The sequence below is a fragment of the Danio rerio genome, chromosome 9, assembly GCF_049306965.1.
Source record: "Danio rerio strain Tuebingen ecotype United States chromosome 9, GRCz12tu, whole genome shotgun sequence".
In the NCBI taxonomy this organism is placed as follows: Eukaryota; Metazoa; Chordata; class Actinopteri; order Cypriniformes; family Danionidae; genus Danio; species Danio rerio.
In genome coordinates this window covers 101510-124968 of record NC_133184.1, presented here as the reverse complement: position 1 = coordinate 124968, position 23459 = coordinate 101510, and the positions used below count along the sequence as shown (strand labels likewise).

The 23459-nt window shown below is 45.8% G+C and overlaps 3 protein-coding genes across 7 annotated transcripts; all 3 read right to left on the bottom strand.

Moving 5' to 3' along the window:
• Positions 1-348: 348 nt before the first annotated feature.
• On the bottom strand, positions 349-9217 carry cldn10l2 (claudin 10-like 2). Of its 4 annotated transcripts, XR_012384939.1 has the most exons (9): positions 7625-9217; positions 5820-5981; positions 5575-5662; positions 4981-5076; positions 3205-4899; positions 2686-2847; positions 2149-2230; positions 1971-2078; positions 349-1090 (listed from the first exon to the last, which is right to left on the bottom strand). XR_012384939.1 is itself a non-coding variant. In XM_073911912.1 (8 exons), the coding sequence occupies exons 4-8, from the start codon at positions 3434-3436 to the stop codon at positions 967-969; spliced, it is 708 nt and encodes a 235-aa protein (XP_073768013.1). In that variant the 5' UTR covers positions 3437-3453; positions 5575-5662; positions 5820-5981; positions 7625-8793; the 3' UTR covers positions 349-966. The 4 variants fall into 4 exon arrangements, 3 of the variants coding, with proteins under 3 accessions (XP_073768013.1, XP_073768012.1, NP_001191200.1); XM_073911912.1 differs by lacking the exon at positions 4981-5076 and having other exon boundaries at positions 3205-3453; positions 7625-8793; XM_073911911.1 differs by lacking the exon at positions 4981-5076 and having other exon boundaries at positions 3205-3425; positions 7625-8187.
• cldn10b (claudin 10b) lies at positions 8107-14538 on the bottom strand. 2 transcript variants are annotated; one of them, XM_073911432.1, is made up of 6 exons: positions 12978-14538; positions 11142-12702; positions 10077-10238; positions 9776-9857; positions 9576-9680; positions 8107-9217 (listed from the first exon to the last, which is right to left on the bottom strand). In XM_073911432.1, the coding sequence occupies exons 2-6, from the start codon at positions 11359-11361 to the stop codon at positions 9085-9087; spliced, it is 702 nt and encodes a 233-aa protein (XP_073767533.1). In that variant the 5' UTR covers positions 11362-12702; positions 12978-14538; the 3' UTR covers positions 8107-9084. The 2 variants fall into 2 exon arrangements, with proteins under 2 accessions (XP_073767533.1, NP_001018449.2); NM_001020613.2 differs by lacking the exon at positions 12978-14538 and having other exon boundaries at positions 8138-9217; positions 11142-11434.
• rrp1 (ribosomal RNA processing 1) lies at positions 14204-22973 on the bottom strand. Its single transcript, XM_021478780.3, has 16 exons — positions 22795-22973; positions 22162-22244; positions 22024-22081; positions 21836-21921; positions 21667-21728; positions 21039-21168; positions 20714-20778; positions 20487-20623; positions 20126-20196; positions 19882-19979; positions 19732-19751; positions 19517-19645; positions 18517-19073; positions 16335-16451; positions 15511-15577; positions 14204-14617 (listed from the first exon to the last, which is right to left on the bottom strand). The coding sequence occupies exons 1-16, from the start codon at positions 22916-22918 to the stop codon at positions 14478-14480; spliced, it is 1944 nt and encodes a 647-aa protein (XP_021334455.3). The 5' UTR covers positions 22919-22973; the 3' UTR covers positions 14204-14477.
• Positions 22974-23459: the final 486 nt, after the last annotated feature.

The window sequence follows — 23459 nt, the reverse complement described above, 5'->3', positions numbered from 1 at the left end:
TTAAGGTTAAAGCTAAACTCTCCCGAACACCGGCCCTCCAGGACTAAATTTGGACACCCCTGGTTTAGAAAGTCCCGACGTCTGCAGCGAGCAACACCTCTGAAGCAGCGCAGACGGATCCACAATGCAGTTCGCCTGACATCACTGATTCAAAGTGAATGGGAAGTGTTGACGCTGACGCCCCGTGTGAATGGGCTGTAAAGCCTGACTGGTTCATCAGCAGCTGAACTTGAAGCTGACTTTATCTGAGTCTTTATTCTGCAACAGCATCCGCCTGGATGTACTTTATCCCTTATTTTACAGGAAGACTCACCACAACACATATGAATAAGACACAAAACATTTCTCTGAGCCTTAATTGTTTTTTAATGCTTTAGTTAACACAGAGCTGATGGAGCATACACTAATCTATACATGATCAGATTGGGGTTCACTAGGGCTCTCTTTTTAGCTTAAAAAGGTGTGAATGGAGATCTGTATCAGAATGGGAAAAGTTTCTTTAAAAAAAACTAAAATTAAAATTATTCATAATCATCCATGAAAAGTCCAGATCGGTCCGTCACTATATATGTTGCTGTTAACTTTCAGATTTGTCCCTTATATTATGACCCGGCAGTTTACAAAGCCATCCCATAATTACACATCCAATAACAGAGGAAAAATCTGAGGAGATCACATCATCCCAGTGTTATTGGTGTTTTTAAGCTGAATGAAGGGTTTTCAGTGTGTTGCTCATTGCAGAGATTCTCTATTAATAAAAAGTTGTGAAAGAGATCAAGCCTTAGCCAGGTGAAAAAAAAGTACCACAGAGCATTACTGACCATGGAGACTATCGCAACTAGAGACTTTTTCTGTGAGTAGCTCAATATTATACTGCATTACACTGGTGTAATCCCACTGCTGAAGGTTTTACTGCAGGCTTTGCTCCACCACTAAACAACATTATTAAACCTCATCATCATCAGCTCAGACGTAAGCGTCGAGTCCGTACGCTGCTCTGCTGGACTTCTGCTTGTCTGAAGATGAAGATGAAGAAGAGCTCAGGATGATCTGCTTGTCTCCTGACAGTGGAGACGGCTGCTTCTCTGTCCTGGAGATCAACAGTGAGGAGAATTACAGTGAAATCAACTGGCTTCAGTTTCTACTAAGTGATGCTGAAAGTTTTTTTTTTTTTTTTTTTGCATAAATGGAGCTTTGGTGAAGCGTTTCATACTGTTGCTGAAGATACGCTGCTTTTTAATAAGGCATGTTGTTGATAAGTGAATAATAGTCTCACTTAAATAAAGCGTGTTGATAAGAGCTGAAATCACTCCGTGTCAGGGACTGAGTTCAGAAACAAGACCTACAGGTGGTCAACTTCATTTACACTTCTGTGAGAGTTTAGTCTTGAAAATGATGGAGAGAAAATCTCTTCAGCGCATCTCTGCTCATAACAGTGTTCATAACTCATCTCTCATAGCTGATGTGTTTCCTCTTCTCCATGATGACAGCACATAATATTAGACTAGATCTTCTTCAGGACACTAGTGTTCAGCTTACAGTGACATGTAAAGGCTTCACTAGGGTAATTAGGGTAAAGTTAGGGTAATTAGGCAAGTCATTGTATAACAGTGGTTTGTTCTGGAGACAATCCAACACTAATATTGCTGAAGGGGTGAATAATACTGAGCTTAACATGTATTCAGTTCTATTCCAGCAAAACTTTTTCCAGAAAATAAATGATATAAAATGCTGTTTATTTTGCTCTGATAAACATCCCTTTGTGAAATATTTAAAAAATAATAAAAACTTCACGAGAGAGCGTATAGTTTTTGACGTCAGCTGTCTGCAACCCTGGACCACAAACCTAGCCGTAAGTGTCCTTCATTCATTCAGCTCGGTCCCCTTATTCATCAGGGTCGCCACATTTACTCCTAGACTAGATCTAGAAGAGCAGCATCAGTGTCGTGATCAGGAATGTGTGCTGATACCTTGACTGGAATCCTTGATTGCCTGCAGTAAAGCTGAACACCAGTCCTCCCAGCATCAGCAGAGCCGATCCTCCCCATCCCACAAACAGAGCCGGCCCCAGCTCATACCTGCAGCGGCAGACGGACGCTCATCACAACTCGACACCAGCTCACATCAGATCATCACTCAGACAATTACCTCTTTCCGACAAAACCTGGGTCCATGAACTCAGACACAACCCTGTGGCCGTACCAGCTGTAGGTGAACATCCCGCACAGACCTGACCAAGAGAAAGAGTTAGTAAAAATGAACATTCTGCCGTCAATTCCTCTGCCTCATGTCAATCCCCTGAGAGCTTCGTTCATCTTCAGACACAGCTGGAGATGTTTTAGCTGAAATCCTGGAGCCCTTCATCCTCCACAGACAGACAGACAGAGTCCCGAGACGCTCAAAGTCCAGATCAGAACAAACATCTAAGGGCTCGTGGAGATTAGGGCTGTCCAAAACTGTCTCAAAATGAGGATGGCTGTGATTCAGAACTCAGAGTATTTATAGTGGCTTAGGAATCATCTGATTGGTCAATCATGAGTTAATAATGCGGGACTGGCTGTGATCAATCATAAGCACGTGATCCTCTCGACATTAGTTTATAAATAAACTCCACAAAGTTCATTTCTGAGTGCAATAACGCTTTAAGAAGAGCAGAAGCACACTCTGCACAGAGCAGACACTGACCTGACGTCAGGTAATTGATGCCTCCAGCGAAGGTGACTTTAGCGTTGACAGTTTCAGATCCTCCCAGTTTGGTGCACTTCATCCCCACCAAAGCCAGAATGGAGCCGAACAAGCCCAGGAGTATAGATGTGAAGAGGAAGGATCGGCACACGTGGATGTAGGCTGTCAAATGACGGACAGGACAATATTCACACTCAGCTCCAGTGATTCTCTCCACACACACGCACGCACGCACACGCACACACACACACACACACACGCACACGCACACGCACACGCACACGCACACACACACACACACACACACACACACACACTCTGTCTATAGAGCACCTCACACTTCACTAACACCAGAAACTACAGCCGACTGTGTCAAAGTAAACCTTCATCACACTAACATACGTGACCTCGGAGGAATAAGCCAGTCTTTCTCTCATGCCAGATATACACATAAGGAAGACATGTCACTAGTCAAAAGATGTTTAAGTGAATACCCCTCCATGTTCTCCCCATACTCACGGCGCAGAGCCAGAAATGTGGGGAAGACTTTGCAGTCGGTGACGCCGGTGGAGTCGGAGAGACAGTCCTTCCACAGGTTGGAGAAATAGTGCGCGGATGTGAGCACTGAAGTGTGCACCTCAGAGTACGCCCAGCATTCAGTGGGCACGGTGGAGCAGACCAGCAGCCAGCCGCACACACACACCACAAAACACACCATTTCAGTGTGCATCAGGAGCGTCCTGTAATGCATGCTGAGATGAAGAGCAGCTGAAGAGGAGAATACACACACACACATACACACACACTCCAGATCAGCAGCCTTCCCTGCTCTGTGTGTGTTTGTGGTGTCAACAACACACTCTCTCTCTCTCTCTGTTTGTTATACACACACAGGTTGAAAACAACCCCTATAGCACGCTTTCATGTAACAAACACCACCGGCAACACAAAATAATGTTCATCCGCCCCAGCTTACAGAGAGAGAGAGAGAGAGAGAGAGAGAGAGAGAGAGAGAGAGACCGCTTCAGTACTTTACCGTCTGCTGGATCAACATCAGTATGATGCAGACATTCAGACTCAAACTTTACCATTATCAACTTTTAAGAGGGACAGCACGGTGTCTCAGTGGTCAGCACTGTGGCCTCACAGCAAGGACTCTGGTTTGAGTTTCAGCTGGGTCAGTTGGTGTTTCTGTGTGGAGTTTGCATGTTCTCCCCGTGTTGGCGTGGGTTTCCTCCGGGTTCCTCCACAGTCCAAACACATGCGCTATGATCAACTGATCAACTACACTGGCTGTAGTGTATGAGTGTGAGTGTGTATGGGTGTTTCCCAGTACTGGGTTGCGGCTGGAAGGGCATCCACTGTGTAAAACATATGCTGGATAGTTGGTGGTTCATTCCGTGAGTTGCCTTTTGGGATTATTTCCTACAATGATCAGATGATAAAGCATCCTGCTCACAAACCATTCACATGGCCTCCAATTCCCAGCTGAGTGAAGTTATATCCTCATACAGCATCTCTGTAAATGTATTTGTTTTATTGAAGATTATGTATCATTTATAATGTTCTTTAGAGCTGTACTGCACTCCAGAATCGGCCAGATTGATCAGCTGTGGGCTCTAGATCAGTCATCTGAAGTGTTGTCCTACAGTGTTCTGCTGTAGTTCATCAATAGTCCTACATTTACTAACACACACTATATCTGAAGGGTTTGCATGTAATTTTCCTCCTATAGAAAAGCCTAATAATGAGCAATGTTTAGAGGCTCAGTGTGTCACAGCAGTGTTTTTAAAAGACTAAACACTTCTTTTGCGCTGTTCAGAAACCTGATGGTGACGTCACAGATACTGTGAGCATATCTATTACAGTCTGCGGTCCTTACACTGAGCTGAGGAAACTCAATGTTGTTCCTTACTGTGGTTTAAAATACATGAGTGTGGTGAACTACAAGACAAAGCAAAGAGCACATGCATTTATTAAACATCCTTTATTGAGCTTTGAAATGAAGCAGAGTTTTCCTTTACTGGGTCTGCTCACACAAACGTGTCTCGGGCCGGCAGTTTCTCATCTGTGGCCTGTGACATTCTGGACAGGCGAGAGCTGGACTGTCGGGACGGAGCCGAGTATGCAGAAGTGTAGGCTGTTTTACTGGCCGTCCGCCGGCCGTATGATGGACGAGTGTAGAGGGTCCTGCCCACAGATACGGTCTTCTTTCTGCAACACAGAGCGCTAGATTCACTCCTGTCTGAATGTATTCTTAATCAGAACTGTGCATCTACTGAAGCAACTACTGACCGTGTGGAGATGTGTGTCACCGCGTATAAAGCAGAGCCGAGAATTATGAGGAAACTTCCAACTAGTCCAAAGAATACCGGCGCTCCTATGCCATACCTACAGCACAGAGGAACAGTACAGAGAAACACACGGAGAAGTGTTCACCTGACAACTGCAAGACGAGGGAAATCTCCAGTCATTCATCCTCCTTCAGCTTAGTCTGTTCATCAGGGGTCACCACAGCGGAATGAACCGCCAACTATTCCAGCATACTGTATGTTTTACACAGTGGATGCCCTTCCAGAAGCAACCCAGTAATGGGAAAAGCCCATACACACTCATTCACACACACACACACACACTCAGTTTAGTTGATCAGTTCCCCTATAGTGCATGTGTTTGGACTGTGGGGGAAACCGGAGCACCCGGAGGAAACCCACACCAACACGGGGAGAACATGCAAACTCCACACAGAAAGCTGAGGAGGGTTACTGAACAGAACTCCTTTATCACAGCCAGTCCTGCTGTATGCCATCATCAGCTGCGTGAGTGAGTGAGCGAGTGAAAGTGTTTCAGCAGTAACTGCTGCTAATGCTTTCTCGGAGAATCCCGTACCTTATAATAGTTGTGTCAACAGCGGGAGCAAAGGCAGCTCTGGCCACCCTGTTGGTGTATAAACAATATGCTGCAGCCGCTGACAGACCTGTGAGGGTTTAATATATATATGAGGGTTAATACAGAGCAGACAGTGATCCGAGTCAATCCACAGTAGCAGCAGTATTAAACAAGTAGAAAGCTAGGCCATGTGCCCTGAAACAGACAGCTTGAGAGCAGAGATGTTGGAGAACGGTTGTGCTCACCACCGGCAAAATGCAAAGCTGCTCCGGCTAGTAAAACTCTGCGCTTGTTCTTCTCACTTCCACCGATGTAGGTGCACTCCATCCCGATGAAGCAGAGGATAGCGGCGATGAAGCCCAGACCCATAGCGATCATCAGCAGACCGCGCACAGCCTGAACATACGCTATAGAGGACGAAACAACAGACCTCAGAAAACAACAGACACACAAGAGCTCACAAACAACTCACACAAGAAAGAGTTCAGACCACAACTGACACGCCAGAACTCACACGGAAACAACTCAGAAAGTGGCAGATACTCCCATGTTCAGACGGCCTGGAACATACATTCCTCTGACAGACAGAGACCTGTCCTGGGCCCACAGGAGGATCCAATGTGCCAACTTGCAGAGCAGTGGAGAGCTCAGACATTGACATATCTGGCCACTGATGTGTTGTCTATGTGGACAAGATGGACATGATGACCCCTTAGGTCTTGGAGAAAGTGTGTCAGAGCCTAATTTGACTCTGTGTATGGTTGTGGAGGACAGACATGTTCACATTGTCATGCAATCCCAAAGCACACCTAAAAAAGTGGTCGCCCAGGCTGGGACAAGCACACTTTCTTTGGTGTTCACCAAAACCCAAACTTCTGATATGGGCGAAGCTGACAATACCGAATCTCCATATCATGAGACTGAGCTAACCAATCAGCTGTGTAGTTTAGGATACATATCGCCTGAATATGAAGCTGAGCTAGGGTCGCTTCGACTACTTTGGTGAAGGATCGGGGTGACAGAGCTAGGCTCATTGGAGGAACCAAATATTGGTACCTTCTGTGTTGGGGAAAGATTGACACATGGAAGTACACAACCAGTCCTCGGACTGAATTTGGGACGATGTTTTTGATGGTTAACATCTACAATCTGAGATCTAATCAGATCTAATATGGCATGTATCCTCCATCCTTTTTGGAACAATAAAATACTGACTGTAAGACTCCGACTCTGTCCAGCAGGGAAACCTGCTCTAACACGACATTCATTATTAGAGCCAGCACTTCCCATAACCAGAGCCTGTTCTGGCTTCACCACAGCGCTGAAGTGAGGTGGGCTTTCATGAAATAGAATTTTGTGGTCATGTACCACCGTGAACAGGATCCACTGAGACACATTCAGCAGGCATTTCCACAATACCGAAAATGTACTAGGGGTAACAGCCTCTCGAGACGGGCCTCTGCTTGCTCTTGGACCTTCCTAAGAGGGGCAGAATCTCCCAATGCTCTCGGGCACTGTGGAGCACTCACCCTGAGAAGTGTGAAGTTCTGGACTACCATAGGTGATTAGGTGGTCTGCCTTCTCCTCAACAGACCCTGGCATAAAGAGGACACCATGTGGTGCTCCTTAGCAGCCTCTTGGGCTTTAGATTGTGGTGGGAGAAAGCCCCTGAGGGAGCCGGATTGTTCTTTTAATGTACTTGAAGGACTCGGCGATGCAATCAACAGCACCCTTTAGAAAACAGGACCCTATCAGTGTGATTAACTTCAGCCTGTGTGAGCCACAGATGCCGCACGCTGGTCACCAGGGTTGCCATAGAGCGACCAATTGTAGAGGCCGCCTCCTTGGTGGCTCTCACAGGCAGATTTGATGCCTCCCATCCTGAAGATCCTGAAGATCCTGAAGTCCCCGCCTGCTCTAAATTCTTTTTTATAAATCAGGGTGGTATTCCTGCCTCATTTCAGACACGAGAGCTCAGAAACCAACAAACACAACGGCTGAAAAACAACAGACAGAAGAGTTCAGAAAACAACAGACGAGGAAAGCTTACGTGTGACGGCCCACAGCGCATCATAGTCTCTGCAGTCGGAGATGGAGGACATGTCCGTCACACAGTCCTTCCACAGGTTGGACCAGTACCAGGACGCCTTCACCATCCAGTTTCCACCTTTCCCTCCCACATAGAGGATCCTCCAGTAGTCCATGGCCAGAGTACAGCTGACGAAGAGCCAGCCGAAGGTGGAGATCAGGAACCCCAACACCTGGATCAGCCTCTTCCTCATGTCTCTCGCAGCAGCACACTGATATCTTCAGCAGAGTTTGATACACACACCAGGAAAGCGTGTGTTGTGATTGCACACACACACACACCGTGACGCTGCTTTACTGTAAACATTCTCAAGTGTTTCTCGGACACGGAGAGAATCTGAAAGAATAACTAAAACACACATTTCCTCCAGAAGCATTAACAGCACACACGCACACGCACACGCACACACACACACACACACACACACACACACAGTCTGCCCAGAGTTTCATGTGTTTAATCATCCAACACTACTTTGAAACACAAAGATGTTTAATGAACTGTTCAGCCAAATGTTCAGAGCTAAAACCTTCAGAAAAAGATATACTTCATGCAAAATTTGCCAGATTTGTGTAGCAATCTGAATGCTCTGTTCCAGAAATGAATCAGTTTGTGGTATTCGTGCCACTTGCAGCAGTTTCACCACTATCGCCATGTTTGTTCATTTACTCACATGAACACGTCATTTTGCATTTGGTGTAATTTCAGTTCTTGAAAAACTTTATTTTACATTGAATATTTTGTCGATTATCTCTCCATTCACACGGGGCTTCAGCGTCAACGCTTGACTGAGGGCGTGCCTGAAATTGGGGCTGAAGCGATCGTCATAGCAGCGTCAGCCAATGAAATTCAGTCAGCAATAGGCCACTGTCTAGCTGGTGTATTTGCATACAGCGATCTGATTGGCTGACGCTTCTGCGCTTGAAAAGTTTAGAAAGTCCGTCTGCAGCGAGCAACGCCTCTGAAGCGGCGCCGACAGATCCACAATGCAGTTGGGCAACGCTTGACGTCAACCATTCAAAGTGAATGGGAAGCGTTGACGCTGACGGCCCGTGTGAATGAGCCGTAAGAAATGTAGGCTGTGTGCACAACTGTGAAACTCTTGATTTTAGCGACACCGCTGGCCATTCAGTGAACTGCACTCCTGCGCCAATAAGAGACTGAACATGACTCGATGCCCAGATGTATTCACAGCCAAATCCCGCTCTATACTACGATCAGAAGTAAAAAATGCAAATTTCCTCAAGTTATAAAACTGTTTGTCATCTACAATAAAAAAGCAAATTAAATGTACAAATTTCTTCCTTTGAGTAGACGAACAGAAGTCTTGTGAGGAGCTCAGGAGTGAGTTACTCTTCACTTCTGCTCAGCGAACTCTTCATAAAAGCTACAGAAGCTCTTGAGATGACGTCCGCTGTGTGTTATACGTAGGCGTTTTTGTCGAAGTGCTGTGGAGTGCTGCTGTATTCTGGAAGAGTCCTCCTGGTGTGGGACGTCTGACTCTGAGGCATCGCTCCCGACATTAGAGACGCGACTCTTCTGTTCGGAGAACTCCTGACAACACAAACATCCGTCATGACCACAGATGAGCAAACAGCAGGAGTTACGAGGAGATGAAGAGTACACCAGAAACCCAGCTCATAGAAGTCATTAACCCCTGTGTGCTGTTGGGTCGTTTTCATCACTCTGGGCTGATTTTGAGGCAGAATTATGCCTTGTGTTTCAGCAAGTGATGATTTCTGCAGACTCATCTGACTTTGACTCTTATTTTGGGAAAATGCTTTAAAATTTTTCTAAAACGCATCTCTAAATAAGTCAATGGGGCACCAACATAACCAAAGAGGAGTCAATCTGAACAACACACAAGGGTCAACTCCATCTGACTGTGACACTAGAGCAGTCAGGCCTTTACTTCTTGCTGCTGCCGTCAGCCATGGACAGGGTGAAGAGCGCTCCTCCGAGCAGACACAGAGTGGATCCAGCCCAGCCGATGAACAGAGCGGCGCCCAGCTCATACCTGACAACACACACACACACACACACACACACACACACACTTCAGCACAGCAGCACTCCCGACACCTTCAGAAGAGAAGAAGAAAACACACGTACTTCTGCGCTACAAACATGGGGTCGAAAAACTCCGAGGTGATCCTGTGAGCGTAGAGCGAGTACGCGGTCAGAGAGCACAGACCTGCGGAGACACCAACAACAACAGACCATCCTGCACAGCACTGTCAGACAGCATGAAGACCCGCTGCACTTCACAACCCAATCAATCTAAATGACTTCATCTCAAACTAAATCCAGCTCAAATGAAGATACAACAACAACAACAACAACAAGCTCTACTCTCAATCATCAGCCGAGTGTCGACTCTTGACATGAGCTCTACTGAGAGCGAGGAACCCACCAGTACAAGCGAAGTTGAATCCAGCAAAGCAGACGACTCTGGCTTTGAACTTGTCCGGGCCGCCGATCTTTGTGCACTTCATCCCGATCAGAGCAAAGATGGAGCCAAAGAAACCCAGACAGACAGCAGTGATCATCAGGCCACGGCACACCTGGATATAACCTGCTCAACACACACACACACACACACACACACACACACACACACACTTCAGTTAGTGCACTGGTGTTATTCAGTGATCAGGCTCCGCTGCTGCTCTGCATTAATGAAGCTTCGCTGATGAGCTCCAACACTTTCTCTGATACCTGCGCTGGAGCAGCAGACGGGTCTCCACACGCCCATCCTGGACAAACATTAGCTCGCTAGTTAACCCACGAAACTACTGAATGATTGGAAAACAGCCTGGAGGGAAATGCATCAGATTTATTGCCCGCAGTGCTAAACATTGACTCATTTCAGGCCGCTGTGTTCACTCTCCTCAGCCATGGAGAGCATTATTCCAGAATAAATCAGCTCAGAGTGATGAAGAGTGTAATGATGCTGAACGAGGAGACGTACAGTGACCACTGCTCTTACTGATGCAGACAGTCCAAGCTCTCCAGTAACAATTTACAATCCCAGTTTACAATATTGCCCGAATCCTGTTTAGCAGAGAAAGTCTTATTTATTACAGCTAGAATAACAGCAGTGTTTAATAGTGTTAAAGCTCAATATTATTCACCCCTTCAGCAATATTAGTGTTGGATTGTCTCCAGAACAAACCACTGTTATACAATGACTTGCCTAATTACCCTAACTTTACCCTAATTACCCTAGTGAAGCCTTTACATGTCACTGTAAGCTGAACACTAGTGTCTTGAAGAATATCTAGTCTAATATGATGTGCTGTCATCATGGAGAAGAGGAAACACATCAGCTATTAGAGCATAAACGGACAGGAATGGCTGTGTAAACGCTCTCAGCTTCACTCATCTTCAGTAGTCAATCATTCCTCAACCCCTGTACACCAGAACCCTTCCTAAATCAGACGTCCAGCTGTAAAGAACCCCGAGCTCAGATACTGACCGTCCAGCGCCAGCATTGAAGGGAAGTCTTTGCAGTTGGAGACGCCGGTGGAGTCGGTCACGCAGGTTTTCCACAGGTTGGACCAGAAGGTGGCTGTGGTGATGACCGTGCCGTCGATCGAAGACACCTTCCAGTAGTCTGTGGGTAAAGTGGAGGAGATCAGCACCCAGCCCGACGTGCAGAGGATGAAGGCCAGGATCTCTCTCGCCATGTTCCTCATTCTCCAGCCTGTGAAGAGCACTAGAGGAGCGGCGGTATTTAATCCAGGGTAGGAGGAGGAACTCTGAACACACACACACACAGCCCTTTATATACACCTACACCACATCTGGACTCTGATTGGCTGTGCTCACTCTCAGGTGTTTGGTTATTGTCAGAAGAATGCACAGTTAAAGTAGTTCCGGCAGGTTTAGAGGGTTTTACAGCTCCATAGCGACAGCAATGTGTGTGTGTTGATGCTTGTGTCAGTCTATGTGGCTCCTGTCTTCATCTAGAACTCCACATCTATAATCCTCTTAGTCTATGCTGACATCATCTTCAGCAGCTCAAACACTCTAATGGCTAATGGACAGACGGCTGCTGCTCACTCAGGCCTGCTGATTATGCTAATGAGATGGAGAGATGGGCACTAGTGGGCGGGGCTTTAACATTCTGATTGACAAGGCAGAATGTCAATCAGTGTTTCTGTATCAAGTCTGATTAGAACAAACACAATTCATTCATGTTGAGCATTAGAGGCTGCTGGAGACACACACACACACACACACACACACACACACACACTACTGTGTCTAAACCTCACGTAAAAAAATAATGAGCATAATAGGTGCCCTTTACAGAATGAGTGTGTTGGTCGAACACTAGCAGCAGAACTCCTCCAGGCCAGTACACACGTCCACAGTGATCTATTAGGGAAATATTCCAGAACTGCAGAGGTCGAGCAGATGAAATGGAAAATTCACCAGTAACACTTCCCTTGTTCCATAACATCCCCAAACGCTTACGACAGAGCAGGACTGTGGTGTATGAAGTGTTCTTATCAGCCGTTTGCTGATCTGAGATCAGCCATGGGGTCTCACTCTCTCTGACGCTGCGGAGTGTGAGTTCTGGATAGGAGATGTTCAGCTGAACGGTCTCTGTGTGTGGCAGAGTTCAGCTCTTAATGATTCCTGGAGTCTGGTTACTCATTCAGGACTATTATTCTGATACTGACCTCAACAGGTCACACTTCTCTGAAGAGCTTCTCACTGCTCTGAGAACAGTTTCACAGATTGTCACAGAAGTATTTCAGCATCATAGTGGAATGTAGATTTACATGCCGGCATGATGAACAGAGCAGCAGGCAGAGACGTGATCAACATTAATATTCATGACTATTTTTAGTCAAAGGCATTACAAATTGAGCAAGTTATCACTTTTCTCTATGAAGAAAAGAGTAAAGCAGCAATTTATACAATTAAATAACAGTGTTTGAGTTACCTTCTTTAAAAGCTTCCTGCTATTTACTTTAATTAGACTCAAAACAGCTGAACTGAAGAGTGTTGAGCTCTGGCTTACATTCCTGCGATGCTGGACATTTCTCATTACTCTGAACACATGAAGACAAGGAAAAGGGGATTATAGTCTAATCACACTCGTTTACTGAGCTAATGAGACTGAAAGCAGCACACACTGCTGGACACTGTCATTCACCTGTAGATACGGCATGTGGAGCTCTGGCTCAGGAAGGTCTCAGAAGATAACACTATTATAACTGAGGGAGCAGCCATTTCTAGTGCTGTCTAAAACTACAGTGGACACAATGAAGTGGACTCGATCAATCCCACAACGCACCACAATAACGAGTACACTCAACAGCTAGTGAACACCCATAACGCACTGTTTATGCACCCAATGAATTTCCTCAGACCACTAGATGGCGTTTAAAGCACACTGCTATTCGTGTGTCTGTCCGGAATAATAAAGAAACCTCTGTGCACATGACCCATACCTCAAGCCTTGGTTTCATTACTAATATATATCAGTCACAGGGTCTGAGCGAGAAGATGAAAATATAATCCATCTGAGGGATTCAGCACACAAACACACATCGCTCCAGTTCACTCACTCCTCCCGGTGGACTACTGTAGGGAATAGTGAATAAGGGTGTATGGGGCGATTTCACACACAGTATATATTATTCAGTCAGAACTATAGAAATAAAGATGAACTGAACTGAGGTTTTGATTCTCTCAACAGAAAAGACTGTGTCCAAAATCACTGACTTCCTCACTATATAGTAGGCGACAAAAACAGTATGTGAGCTGAGTAGTGTGTCTAAACTCACAGTATTGTAAACCGTATGAGAGAAGCGCCCGGATGACCTCCTGCTTCTGGCACGATTCTGTAGCGCTCAGCCAATGAACACTGCGCTATCCCATGATGATGCATGGAGAAGTCATGAAGCCCTGCTGAAAAATCCAGCTTAAACCAGCCTAGGCTGGTTGGCTGGTTTTAGAGGAATTTTGGCCATTTCCAGCCTGGTCTTAGCTGGTCAGGCTGGGAGATGACCAGCTAAAACCAGCTTGATCAGCCTAGCCAAGCTGGGAGTCCAGCCAAAACCAGCTATATCCAGCTTACACCAGGCTAGTCAAGCTGGTTTTAGCTGGATTTGGCTGGTCATTTTCCAGCCTGACCAGCTAAGACCAGCCTGGAAATGGCCAAAACCCTCTAAAACCAGCCTGGTCGACCAGCTAAAACCAGCCAACCAGCCTAGGCTGGTTTAAGCTGGATTTTGCAGCAGGGAGGACAGTGAAGTGACGCCACTGACACGAGCAGCTCAATATTCACAGATTAAATACAAAATGTAAAGCTTCAGCATACAATTAAACATTGTTAATTAGCATTTAAAACATAAAGGGCCTTAAATTTCTCTAAATTGATTTACTTAATGCTTTAAGACCCTGCAGACACCCTTCATATAGAGAACACTGTCCTACTGTGGTAAACTCAGCTCAATGCGGACCCTACTGCAGATTTCATACACAGTGTTGATGAACATGACTGAGATTAGCACACAGGGCTGAAGAACATCTCGGAGGTTTATTCTCACACACTTCAGTTTTTAGTTTACAGACGCTCCGTCCAGAGCACGACTTCCTGTGTTTACATCTCATAATAATCCTCTCTGCTCTCCCATTGGAGGAGGAACTCATGAATATTCAAAACAGTCTGAAAATAAGCCATGCTAAAAATAAAGCAGAACTCTGAGGGCGGGAAAACAGGAGTATAAAATGTGTGTGTGCGCACGCTCTACAGAGCAGACATCACACACACACACACACACACACTCTTTATTCAAAAGAAGTCTGCAGCCGAGGGTCTCTTCATGGCGGAGGGAGACGGTGTCTTCAGCACCCCAGATTTAGGCGTCCGGCTGGGGTCAAAGGGCAGACGGTCGGGACTGAGCAGAGCGCTGCGGTCCGTCTTCCTGAACTCTGTGGAGAAACACTCGTCATCAGATGATGTTCAGCATCATGATGTTCTCCTTTATTTAATCATTCAGAAACATGACCGCAGATGCAGAGCAGAACGCAAATACACTGCACTGCCACTCATATATTTATATATGTGTGTGTGTATATGCATGCATGCACTCACACACAGAGCTCAGCATAAGTGAGTATGTTTATCCATTTCTCAGTCAGTACAGATGATGATTTGTGTATTTAGACAAAACAGTTTTATTAAACACTATATTCAATAACATAAGAGTCTGCTCACTGAACAGCTGCAGGGAGAGAGAGAGAGGGATCAGACATTTACCATCAAAACTGCTATTGGGAAAATTTCATTATAAACTAAAAAAATTCCAATTAAATTCTTGTTTCTCTGGAACTATTTCCTGTTCATCAGGACTGTATTTATTATTTTGTATTTAATATTATAGTAGTTTTTGGACTGTGATCTTAAACATGAAGTCAAACACTGTAATGGTTAATGGACAGACGGCTGCTGCTCACTCAGGGCTGCTGAATATGCTAATGAGATGGAGAGATGGGCACTAGTGGGCGGGGCTTTCCCCCTCTGTGTCAATCACAGTGTTTCTGCAGACTGTATCTCCTGTAATATTCTCTGAACAGGTGTAATTCTATATATTTTATCATTTTCTTAATATAATTTTCTTCTGGAGAAAGTCTGATCTCTTTTAGTTTGGCTGGAATAAAAGCAGTTCTTCATTTTTTTAATTCAATTCTAATGTCCATATTATCAGTCAATATGTTTTAGACAAACCACTGTTATACAATTACCCTAACTGTACCCTGATTACCCTAGTGAAGCCTGTACATGTCTCTGTAAGCTGAACACTGGGGTCTGGTGAAGCACGTACCCACAGTTTTGTTGTTCTTGAGGCCGAACGTGACTTTCTTCCTGTCGGTCTTGGCAGCGGCTGAGATCTGCACACAGGAGAAGAGAATATTACATCATTAGTCAATAAGCTCAGCGGAGGGTGATATAAAGCTGTGTGTGCTGTCAGCCCAGCAGATCTGGGGTCAGTTCTGCAAACCACGCTTAAATGATCCAAGCTGTTTGGCAGATCCTGGATCTGTTCATCTTGATAGCTGATCTCGGCCTAATCTGAATCTTCAAACATGTTGGTGAATCAGATTAAAATCTCTGCAAGAGCTGATCTGAGATCTGTGTGTGTGCTGTGGTCATGATCAGCTCTGCAGTGATTGGCTGACGGTGCAGCAGCAGAATGACATCATCTGATTAATATTCAGTCATCATCAATGTCAGCACAGTTACATTAAGCTCATGGTGGATGCTTTATTTAGTTGTACATTTATAGCGGACTGTCTTCAGGACAGAGTTCAGCTTTCTTCATCCACTGGCGTGAGCAGACCTGCTGTTTAATTAATTTAGCATCAAATAAAAAAGTTGTCTGCAAATCATCAAATCAACCACACATTATCTGTCAAACGCCTGCAGGACTCACTGAAATTATTAATTAAAAAAACAAAACAAGATTGGCCTGTCTATCATCATACAGAACCGGTACTGAAGCTGGCTCGGCTACTAAAGGGATGTGTCTGTGCCTAAAAAAGCCCACAATGCTCTATTAAAGTCATCCTGTAGGCCTACAGACACTGATGAATGAGCTGTGTGTGTGTGTGTGTGTGTGTGTGTGTGTGTGTGTGTGTGTGTGTGTACCCGTGTGTTTTTAAGCCCTTTACAGAAGAGCGGCGCTGGAGCTTTCTTCTGGCTCAGCACAAACTTCTTCTTCATCTTCCGGTCTGTGCTGACAGGAAGTGCTGGATCTTCAGCTTCCTGTAGAGAGAGAGAGAATGCAGGAGTGGAACAGAGCTCTTCCGTGTTCACATGTACAGGAGCCTCAGCTCTCGCTGCTGATCGTGCTGAACATTAATCATAATCATGTAATAAACATCAAGCGAGAAGATCCCGTCCTGTATACTGCAGCTGAGCCGGGCGCTGGATTCTGAAACTAGGCTTGAGAGAATAGATGAGCGGTCTGTTTTCAGCTTTCAGCCGCTGTTAAACTCGTCTTCCTCCAACCAGGAGTTCACAAACGTACAGCTTTATTTTGCGTCTGTTTCGCTCTGTGGTTTTGCTACATGTGGAGAGCGTCACATCTCCTTCCTACGTTTGTCGCGAATCACCTGACATCACCGGGTGGTGTGGATTGAGCACGCCGTTGGTAATCTCAGGGGAAAATCAAAATATTTCTGCTGTTTTGGAGTCAAACTCTTTGGACAACACTTAATGCTGTGTTCACACCAGACGCGTGGATAAATCGCACTATTCGCGCGTAAATAGCCGCGTGAACATTTGAGGTTACTCGCTTCATTCCAGTGTCAAATTCACATCAAAACAGACGCGGATTCGCGTGATGGGCAGGGCTTCTGTCTGCCCCATGACTCTAGCTTCATAGCTAAATGGCATGAAAATAACATGGATTTTATGAGGAAAATAACAGTGTTTATGTGCTTTATGAAGGATGATAAACAGCGTCGATGCGTTTAGGGTCGTGTCTGAGTCCACTACATGCTTTCAGAGGTGCAGCAGCTCTGAGCTCATCAACTCCTCCAGAAACTGAACCTGGATGACGGAGGCTTTCAGCGGCGCTTCTGACTGAGCCCAGCCCAGTGTGATGAACTGTTGTCGGTGAAGGCTGGAGGATTTCCCCCGGAACACCGACAACAGGTTATACGTCACAATCACGCCCCACAAGAGCAAGCTTCTGATTGGTTAACGCAGCGCGAATGTACGCTGAAGTTCAGATTTTCGAACTCGAGAGATTCATGCAAAACGTCAAACACACAAAACGCTCAATTCGCCCCGCGCCATTCGCGCAATTTGCACCGCAGGATGTCTATTCGCGCGTTTGCATTGACTAAACATGTAAATCACTCGCGCTTGACGTGCGTTCCGCATCTGGTGTGAACGCAGCACGAGACCTCCTATAAACAGCATTAAGAGTTTATTATGTTTAAGGGCTTTCATTTCCTCATAATTGATTCATCATCTTTTAATACTTTAAGACCCTGCGACACCCTGCAAATAACAGTACTCAATAATTATTGATGGCGACTGATATGAAGCATCATATCCTGATCAGGTATTTGCAGTTTCGCCCAGCCCTACTGGCAGGGGCGCAACTGCACATTTACTGATGGGTATGCGGCTTCAACTTTTGCGCGCCCCCCTTCAATCCAACTATATTTTATAACAGGCAAGTGATAAAATGTGGAAAATATTTCCATCAATAAATTAAAGATATTTTTTCATAAAGATATCAATATGCTTCAAAAAATACAGTTTCGCAGTTCTGAACACAACTGAAATAGTGTAAAAGGTATAATTACATTAAGCATGTTAAGTCGCAAAGAAATGCATCTCATACCACCCCAAATTTCTTCTCAATTTAATTTTCCCTCACTAAATGATTATATCACCTTGACTAGCCTTGCTTTTGGACTTTTTGTACTACATTTGTCAAAACAAAATGAAAGACATGGGAGTCCTAAAGGGCAAAAGAACGTTGCAATTACGCAATGATTTTTTAATTTAATAAAATACAATATTATACGCGTATAAAATGCTAAATAAACATTTTTAACAAATATATATATATATATATATATGTGTGTGTGTGTGTGTGTATATTATTTGAAACTTTTAATATGGATAATTTCAAAAATAGTTTTGGCACAAAAATGTGTGGCGCCCCTATGCGCCGCATATACTGCATACCCCCTTTTTGCGCCACTGCCTACTGGATATACTGGAATCTGTCTGCTTGAACAGGAGTCACCCAGTCTGCATCTGCCAGCGTGTGAATAAGCGTGTGATCAGCGGTGCTCTGCAGCCTTACCGTGTGTCCGTTCACCAGCGCTGCTGCGGCCCGCTTCTGGCTCAGTTTCTTCTTCTGTGGTTTCTCCGTGGTCAGCGGTGTGTTTGTGATCTGCATCATCATCTTCTTCTTCTGTGGTTTCTGTGTGTGTCCGTTCAGCGGTTTCTGAATATTCTTCTTCTGTGGTTTCTCCGCGGTGGTCTCCTCTATCGGAGCGTCTCCATTGGTGTGTGTGTGCAGACTCTTCTTCCTCCTCTTCATCAGTGTGTGTTGGTCTGCTTCAGCTGGCGTCTGCATCTTCCTCTTCTTCTTCTTCTGTGGTTTCTCTGCAGGAGCTCCTCCATCGTCCTCCATCAGTGCGGGTGTGGTGTGTGTTTCTGAGCGCTGCTGTCCTCCGTCTGCAGTCTCGGTGTGTTGTTGTGTCGTCTTCTTCTTCTTCTTCTGGTCTTCTGCTGGAGTCTGGGGTGCAGTGCAGTTCTCCGGCTCCTCCACACTCTTCAAGCCGCTCTTCTTCTTCTTCTTCCTCCTCTTCTTGTTCTTGGGTTTGTCGTCTGCAGGTGTGCTGGTCTCTGCTTCACCTGTGGACATCAGATCTCCATCAGTCTCCTGACCTGCACTACTGAAGCGGGCATTGTTCGGCTGAGATATAGCTGTGAATATCTACAATATGAGGGGTCAGGAACTCTAGCTAGTGTAAACACAGGTGTAAATGATTAGACATGTGACGCTCTCTGCTGTTTCTGACTGTGTAGCGCCCTCTAGTGTCTGAATATTGCGCAGGTCAGTCGGTCAGCTCTGTGTGTGTGTGTGTGTGTGTGTGTGTGCCTAAATCCCTATAACAGCTCAGAGCAGTGTTCAGCGTCTAGTGTTTGTGTGTTTACTGTTCAGTATCTGTGTATTAATCAGGATAAAGCTCATGCAGAGGGTTGTTTTCTCAGAATAACCCCTTCAGTCTCCTGCATCTGCTGCTGATGAACTGTGTGTGTTATTCTGAGACGCGCACCTGCTGGATGTGGCTGACCTGTGTGTGTGTTCAGCGAGTCCTGCTGTCTGCTGCTGCTCTTCTTCTTCTTCTTCTTCCTCCGTCTGTCATCATCAAACTCATCTTCATCAGACGACACGTCCTCCACCTCATCCTGAGGGAACACACCTGAACACAGACACAGAAACACACAATCACACACTCACATACACACACACACACACATATCTGAGGATGGACTGAACAGGGTTTACCTTCACTCAGGTCCCGGAATCTTCACACATGCAGAGAGAGAAGGAGAACAATCACACCACAAACCCCACACTGATCATCTGCGCTACACTGCTCTTTCAGTATCAATACACACACGCACACACACACACACACACACATGCTGCACTTACACTTTCACAAACTTGTAGATCTGGGAACGATTGAAGCTCGGGATGTTTGAGTGACTGGCAACCTCGAAGAGTCTGTCTGCAACAGCTCCATAGTCAAACTACACAACACACACACACACACACACACACACACACACACACACACATAAGTACATCACACACACATACACATACTCGCACATCAGTACATCACACACACATTTATCAACGTACAGCACCAAACTACACACACACACACACAGACCTGGAGAACAGCTTCATCAGAGCCTTTATCCCCCGCGTCTTCTCCTGGATGTGAAGTGTTCTCCTCAGCATCTGACCAGAGTAAAACACAGAGAGGAGAAAAACATGAATAACTGTGTGTGTGTGTGTGTGTTTCTGCTTCTAAAACCCACAGCAATAACATTAACACACACATGCACACGCACACACACAGCTGAGTGATTAGTCCAGGTGTGATGAACACATAACCCAACAGCAGATTACTCAAGGCAAAAGACAAACACACACTAAACACAGGACACAACGGTGTATTACAGGCGATGCTAATGATGTTGGACTGTAAGTGTGTGTGTGTGTGTGTGTGTGTGTGTGTGTTGAATCACCATTGGTCTGTGTCTCTCCGTCCTGGTCTTCCTCTTCTGTGGTGCTGATCTCCCGCAGCAGGTCCGCGATGGCGAAGGGCACCTGGTCCACGATGGTGCTGAAGATGCTGCTGCCGATGGCCTTCAGCAGGACTCGACTGCGCACAGAGAGAACACAGGAGGTCACACACACATGCGTACACACACAGAGAGAGAGAGAGAGAGAACAACAGAAGAGGACGCTTTACTCTCTAGTTCTGGACATCGTCCGGCAGAAGGGCTCTATCAGGGAAAGGTTCTGCGCCGCAGTAAGCTGGAGACACACACACACACACACACACACACACACACACACACACACACACACACACACACACACACAGCAGAGGTACAACAGCATTAGAAACACAGCAGACGCCCACTCTTTTAAAATAGTGTGTGTAGCTCCATGCCTACCCTGTTAAACATCCAAACACATAGCTGAAGAGTGTGTGTGTGTGTGTGTGTGTGTGTGTGTGTGTGTGTGTGTGTGTGTGTGTGTGTGTGTGTGTGTGTGTGTGTGTGTTTGTGTACCTCTGCGGCTCCGACTGCAGCCAGCTCCGTCATGTAGAGCTCCATGATGTGCATTATGAGTCCTGATGGAGCTGCGCTGGAGCTCTGCAGGAGCTGATCTGAGAACAGTTGGAGGAACTCCTGCAACACACTGCAGCAGGAGACAGGTCAGCACAACACACACACACACTACAGTGATTCAGACCCCCTCTCTCACACACACACTAGTGTTGTCAAACATAGACACAGATGTATGTAAAACACCACAGTGATGCTTCAGCTCAGTGTCAGTACACTGGCTTTACTCTCACACTGCTCAGCAGCAGGGAGACGACCGAATAACAATAATACTCAGACTTTAACACACTTCTGCTTCATCAGAAGATCACACTGAACTGTATTTAGGGTTTTATTTGTCATTTATTGCCTCTAGGACTCGAGCATTAGATGCCGTTTCCCTTTTCACTTGATCTGCACACTTTAATCAGAGCTGAGTTTGCTCCTGCAGGTCTGAGAACAGCATCAAATATCAAAACAACTCAACATAGCAGATCAAGGTGGACATTCCAGCATCAAGACAACATTAACACACACACACACACACACACACACACACACACACACACACACACACACACACACACAGTACCTGGGCTCCCACTCCTGCTTCTTCAGCATCTCAAACATTTGGCGGAAGACGAAGCGCACGAGCTGAAGAACAGGAGAGAGAATTCAGCACCGACACCATCATGTTCAGTCATTACAGGAGATCACACACACACACACACACACACACACACACACACACACACACACACCTGGTAGAATTTGTCCAGTCTCAGTCTGTCGATGCCGTTCCACTCCCTCTTCATGGTCTGCAGGAACGTCTTGAAGAACAGAAACTCTAGAAACACACAGCAGGAGCGGAGAGAGAGAGAGGTATAAGGGGATTACTGCAACACACACATAGAGAGAGAGAGAGAGAGTGTGTGTGTGTTTAACTCACGACTGTCAACGGTGCGAAAGCTGAAGAGCAGCGCTGAGATCTTGGTGGACAGCTCCTCCTGAAACACACACACACAGGTTATGGAGAGCAGAGATTATGAGGGTGTGTGTGTGTGTGTGTGTGTGTGTGTGTGTTTACCTGCAGCAGAGGCAGATCCTGCATCCACAGACAGTAGAAGAGACCCTTCCAGATCTTCAGCAGCTCCTCCTCACTGAAGCCTCCTGTAACACAGCACAACATCACCATCACCATCATCATCACCCTCTTCCTCATTACCACATCTTCATCCTCAGTTTTACACGACATTTATGGATTGAGATGGCACTTTATGGGCTCAGTGCCCTGCTCAAGGGAATCCCCTCAGCTGTGGTAGTGAGGTGGATACTCACCATTACCATCATCACCTTCCTCATCTCCATCAGGCTGATAGGGTGACTACAGCACTGATGATGAACACTACAGTCACAGCAGACACACAACCCTGACTGAGCTCTGGGGGAGTTACTGTGTGTGTCTTCAGAGTGTGTGTGTGTGTGTGTGTGTGTGTGTGTGTGTGTGTCTGAAGTCATTTAGCGTGTCTTCAGTATGTTAGTGTGTGTCTTGCGTGTCTATAAGTGTGTGTGTGTTCATCTAGCGCTCTCTCGCAGCGTACTCTCTGATGGTGTTTTTCGCTGTTATTGGAGTGTGTGTGTGTGTGTGTTCCGCGTGCATGTCAGTGTGTGTTTGTGTGTATGTCAGCGTGTGTGTGTGTGTGTGTGCGCTCCTCTTTACCTGGCGCTCTCTCGGAGCGGATGCGGATGTATTTCCTGAGCTTCAGCAGGGCTTTGCTCCTCACGCTTTTCTCGTTGGCCGCGAGTTTCTGCGCGAATATGACTTCTGCTGCTTGAGTCGCCATTTTTGCTGCTGTGCACGTGCTGCTGCTGCGCGTACACGCGTCCTCGCTCACGCCCGGCGCGCTCTGATGACGCACGCTTCAGCTCGTGCTCAAGAGCGCCGCCAGAGGACAGCAGAGAGAAAGCAGCGGTATTCATAAATACAGGACATACTGGATCCATTCACAGCCATCTCTTCTTAGTTATTAAGTGTAGTCAGTATTAACACTTATCATCACACCGCATAAACAACAGCAGCCCTGATCCGTTACTATTCTAGCTAAAGCTCAGAGGAATATAAATCAGAAGCCGTGTGTGCTGTATTGGTCTGTAAATAATGTACGCTGTATGACCTTTTTTTATTATTCTTTTATTCTTATTAATGAAACTAAATAAAAATGGTAATATTTACTAGCTGAAATAACAGAATTTACATGTCTTGTGTTTCTTCAAAGCAGGGTAGTGTGAATATCATGGTCGGAGGGGGGTCAGCCGTTTCAGTAGTTTGTAAATGAATGTAAATGTGTGTCTCTATTAAACTCCTATTTTACTCTAACAGTGTCC

Excerpts from the sequence above, each read along its gene's own strand:
- cldn10l2 (XM_073911911.1), bottom strand. The coding sequence starts at position 7,856 with ATGAGGAAGAGGCTGATCCAGGTGTTGGGGTTCCTGATCTCCACCTTC. Across the intron at positions 3,426-5,574 it reads GTTGACACAACTATTATAAG|GACGCTCCTGATGCACACTG; the intron begins GTACGGGATTCT and ends CATGCATTACAG. Across the intron at positions 2,231-2,685 it reads CATCAATTACCTGACGTCAG|GTCTGTGCGGGATGTTCACC; the intron begins GTCAGTGTCTGC and ends TCTCTTGGTCAG.
- cldn10b (XM_073911432.1), bottom strand. The coding sequence starts at position 11,361 with ATGAGGAACATGGCGAGAGAGATCCTGGCCTTCATCCTCTGCACGTCG. Across the intron at positions 10,239-11,141 it reads TTCAATGCTGGCGCTGGACG|GTTATATCCAGGTGTGCCGT; the intron begins GTCAGTATCTGA and ends TGTGTTGAGCAG. Across the intron at positions 9,681-9,775 it reads CCCATGTTTGTAGCGCAGAA|GTATGAGCTGGGCGCCGCTC; the intron begins GTACGTGTGTTT and ends GTGTGTTGTCAG.
- rrp1 (XM_021478780.3), bottom strand. The coding sequence starts at position 22,918 with ATGGCGACTCAAGCAGCAGAAGTCATATTCGCGCAGAAACTCGCGGCC. Across the intron at positions 21,729-21,835 it reads GACTGGACAAATTCTACCAG|CTCGTGCGCTTCGTCTTCCG; the intron begins GTGTGTGTGTGT and ends CCTGTTCTTCAG. Across the intron at positions 19,074-19,516 it reads CTCGCTGAACACACACACAG|GTGAAGCAGAGACCAGCACA; the intron begins GTCAGCCACATC and ends TGATGTCCACAG.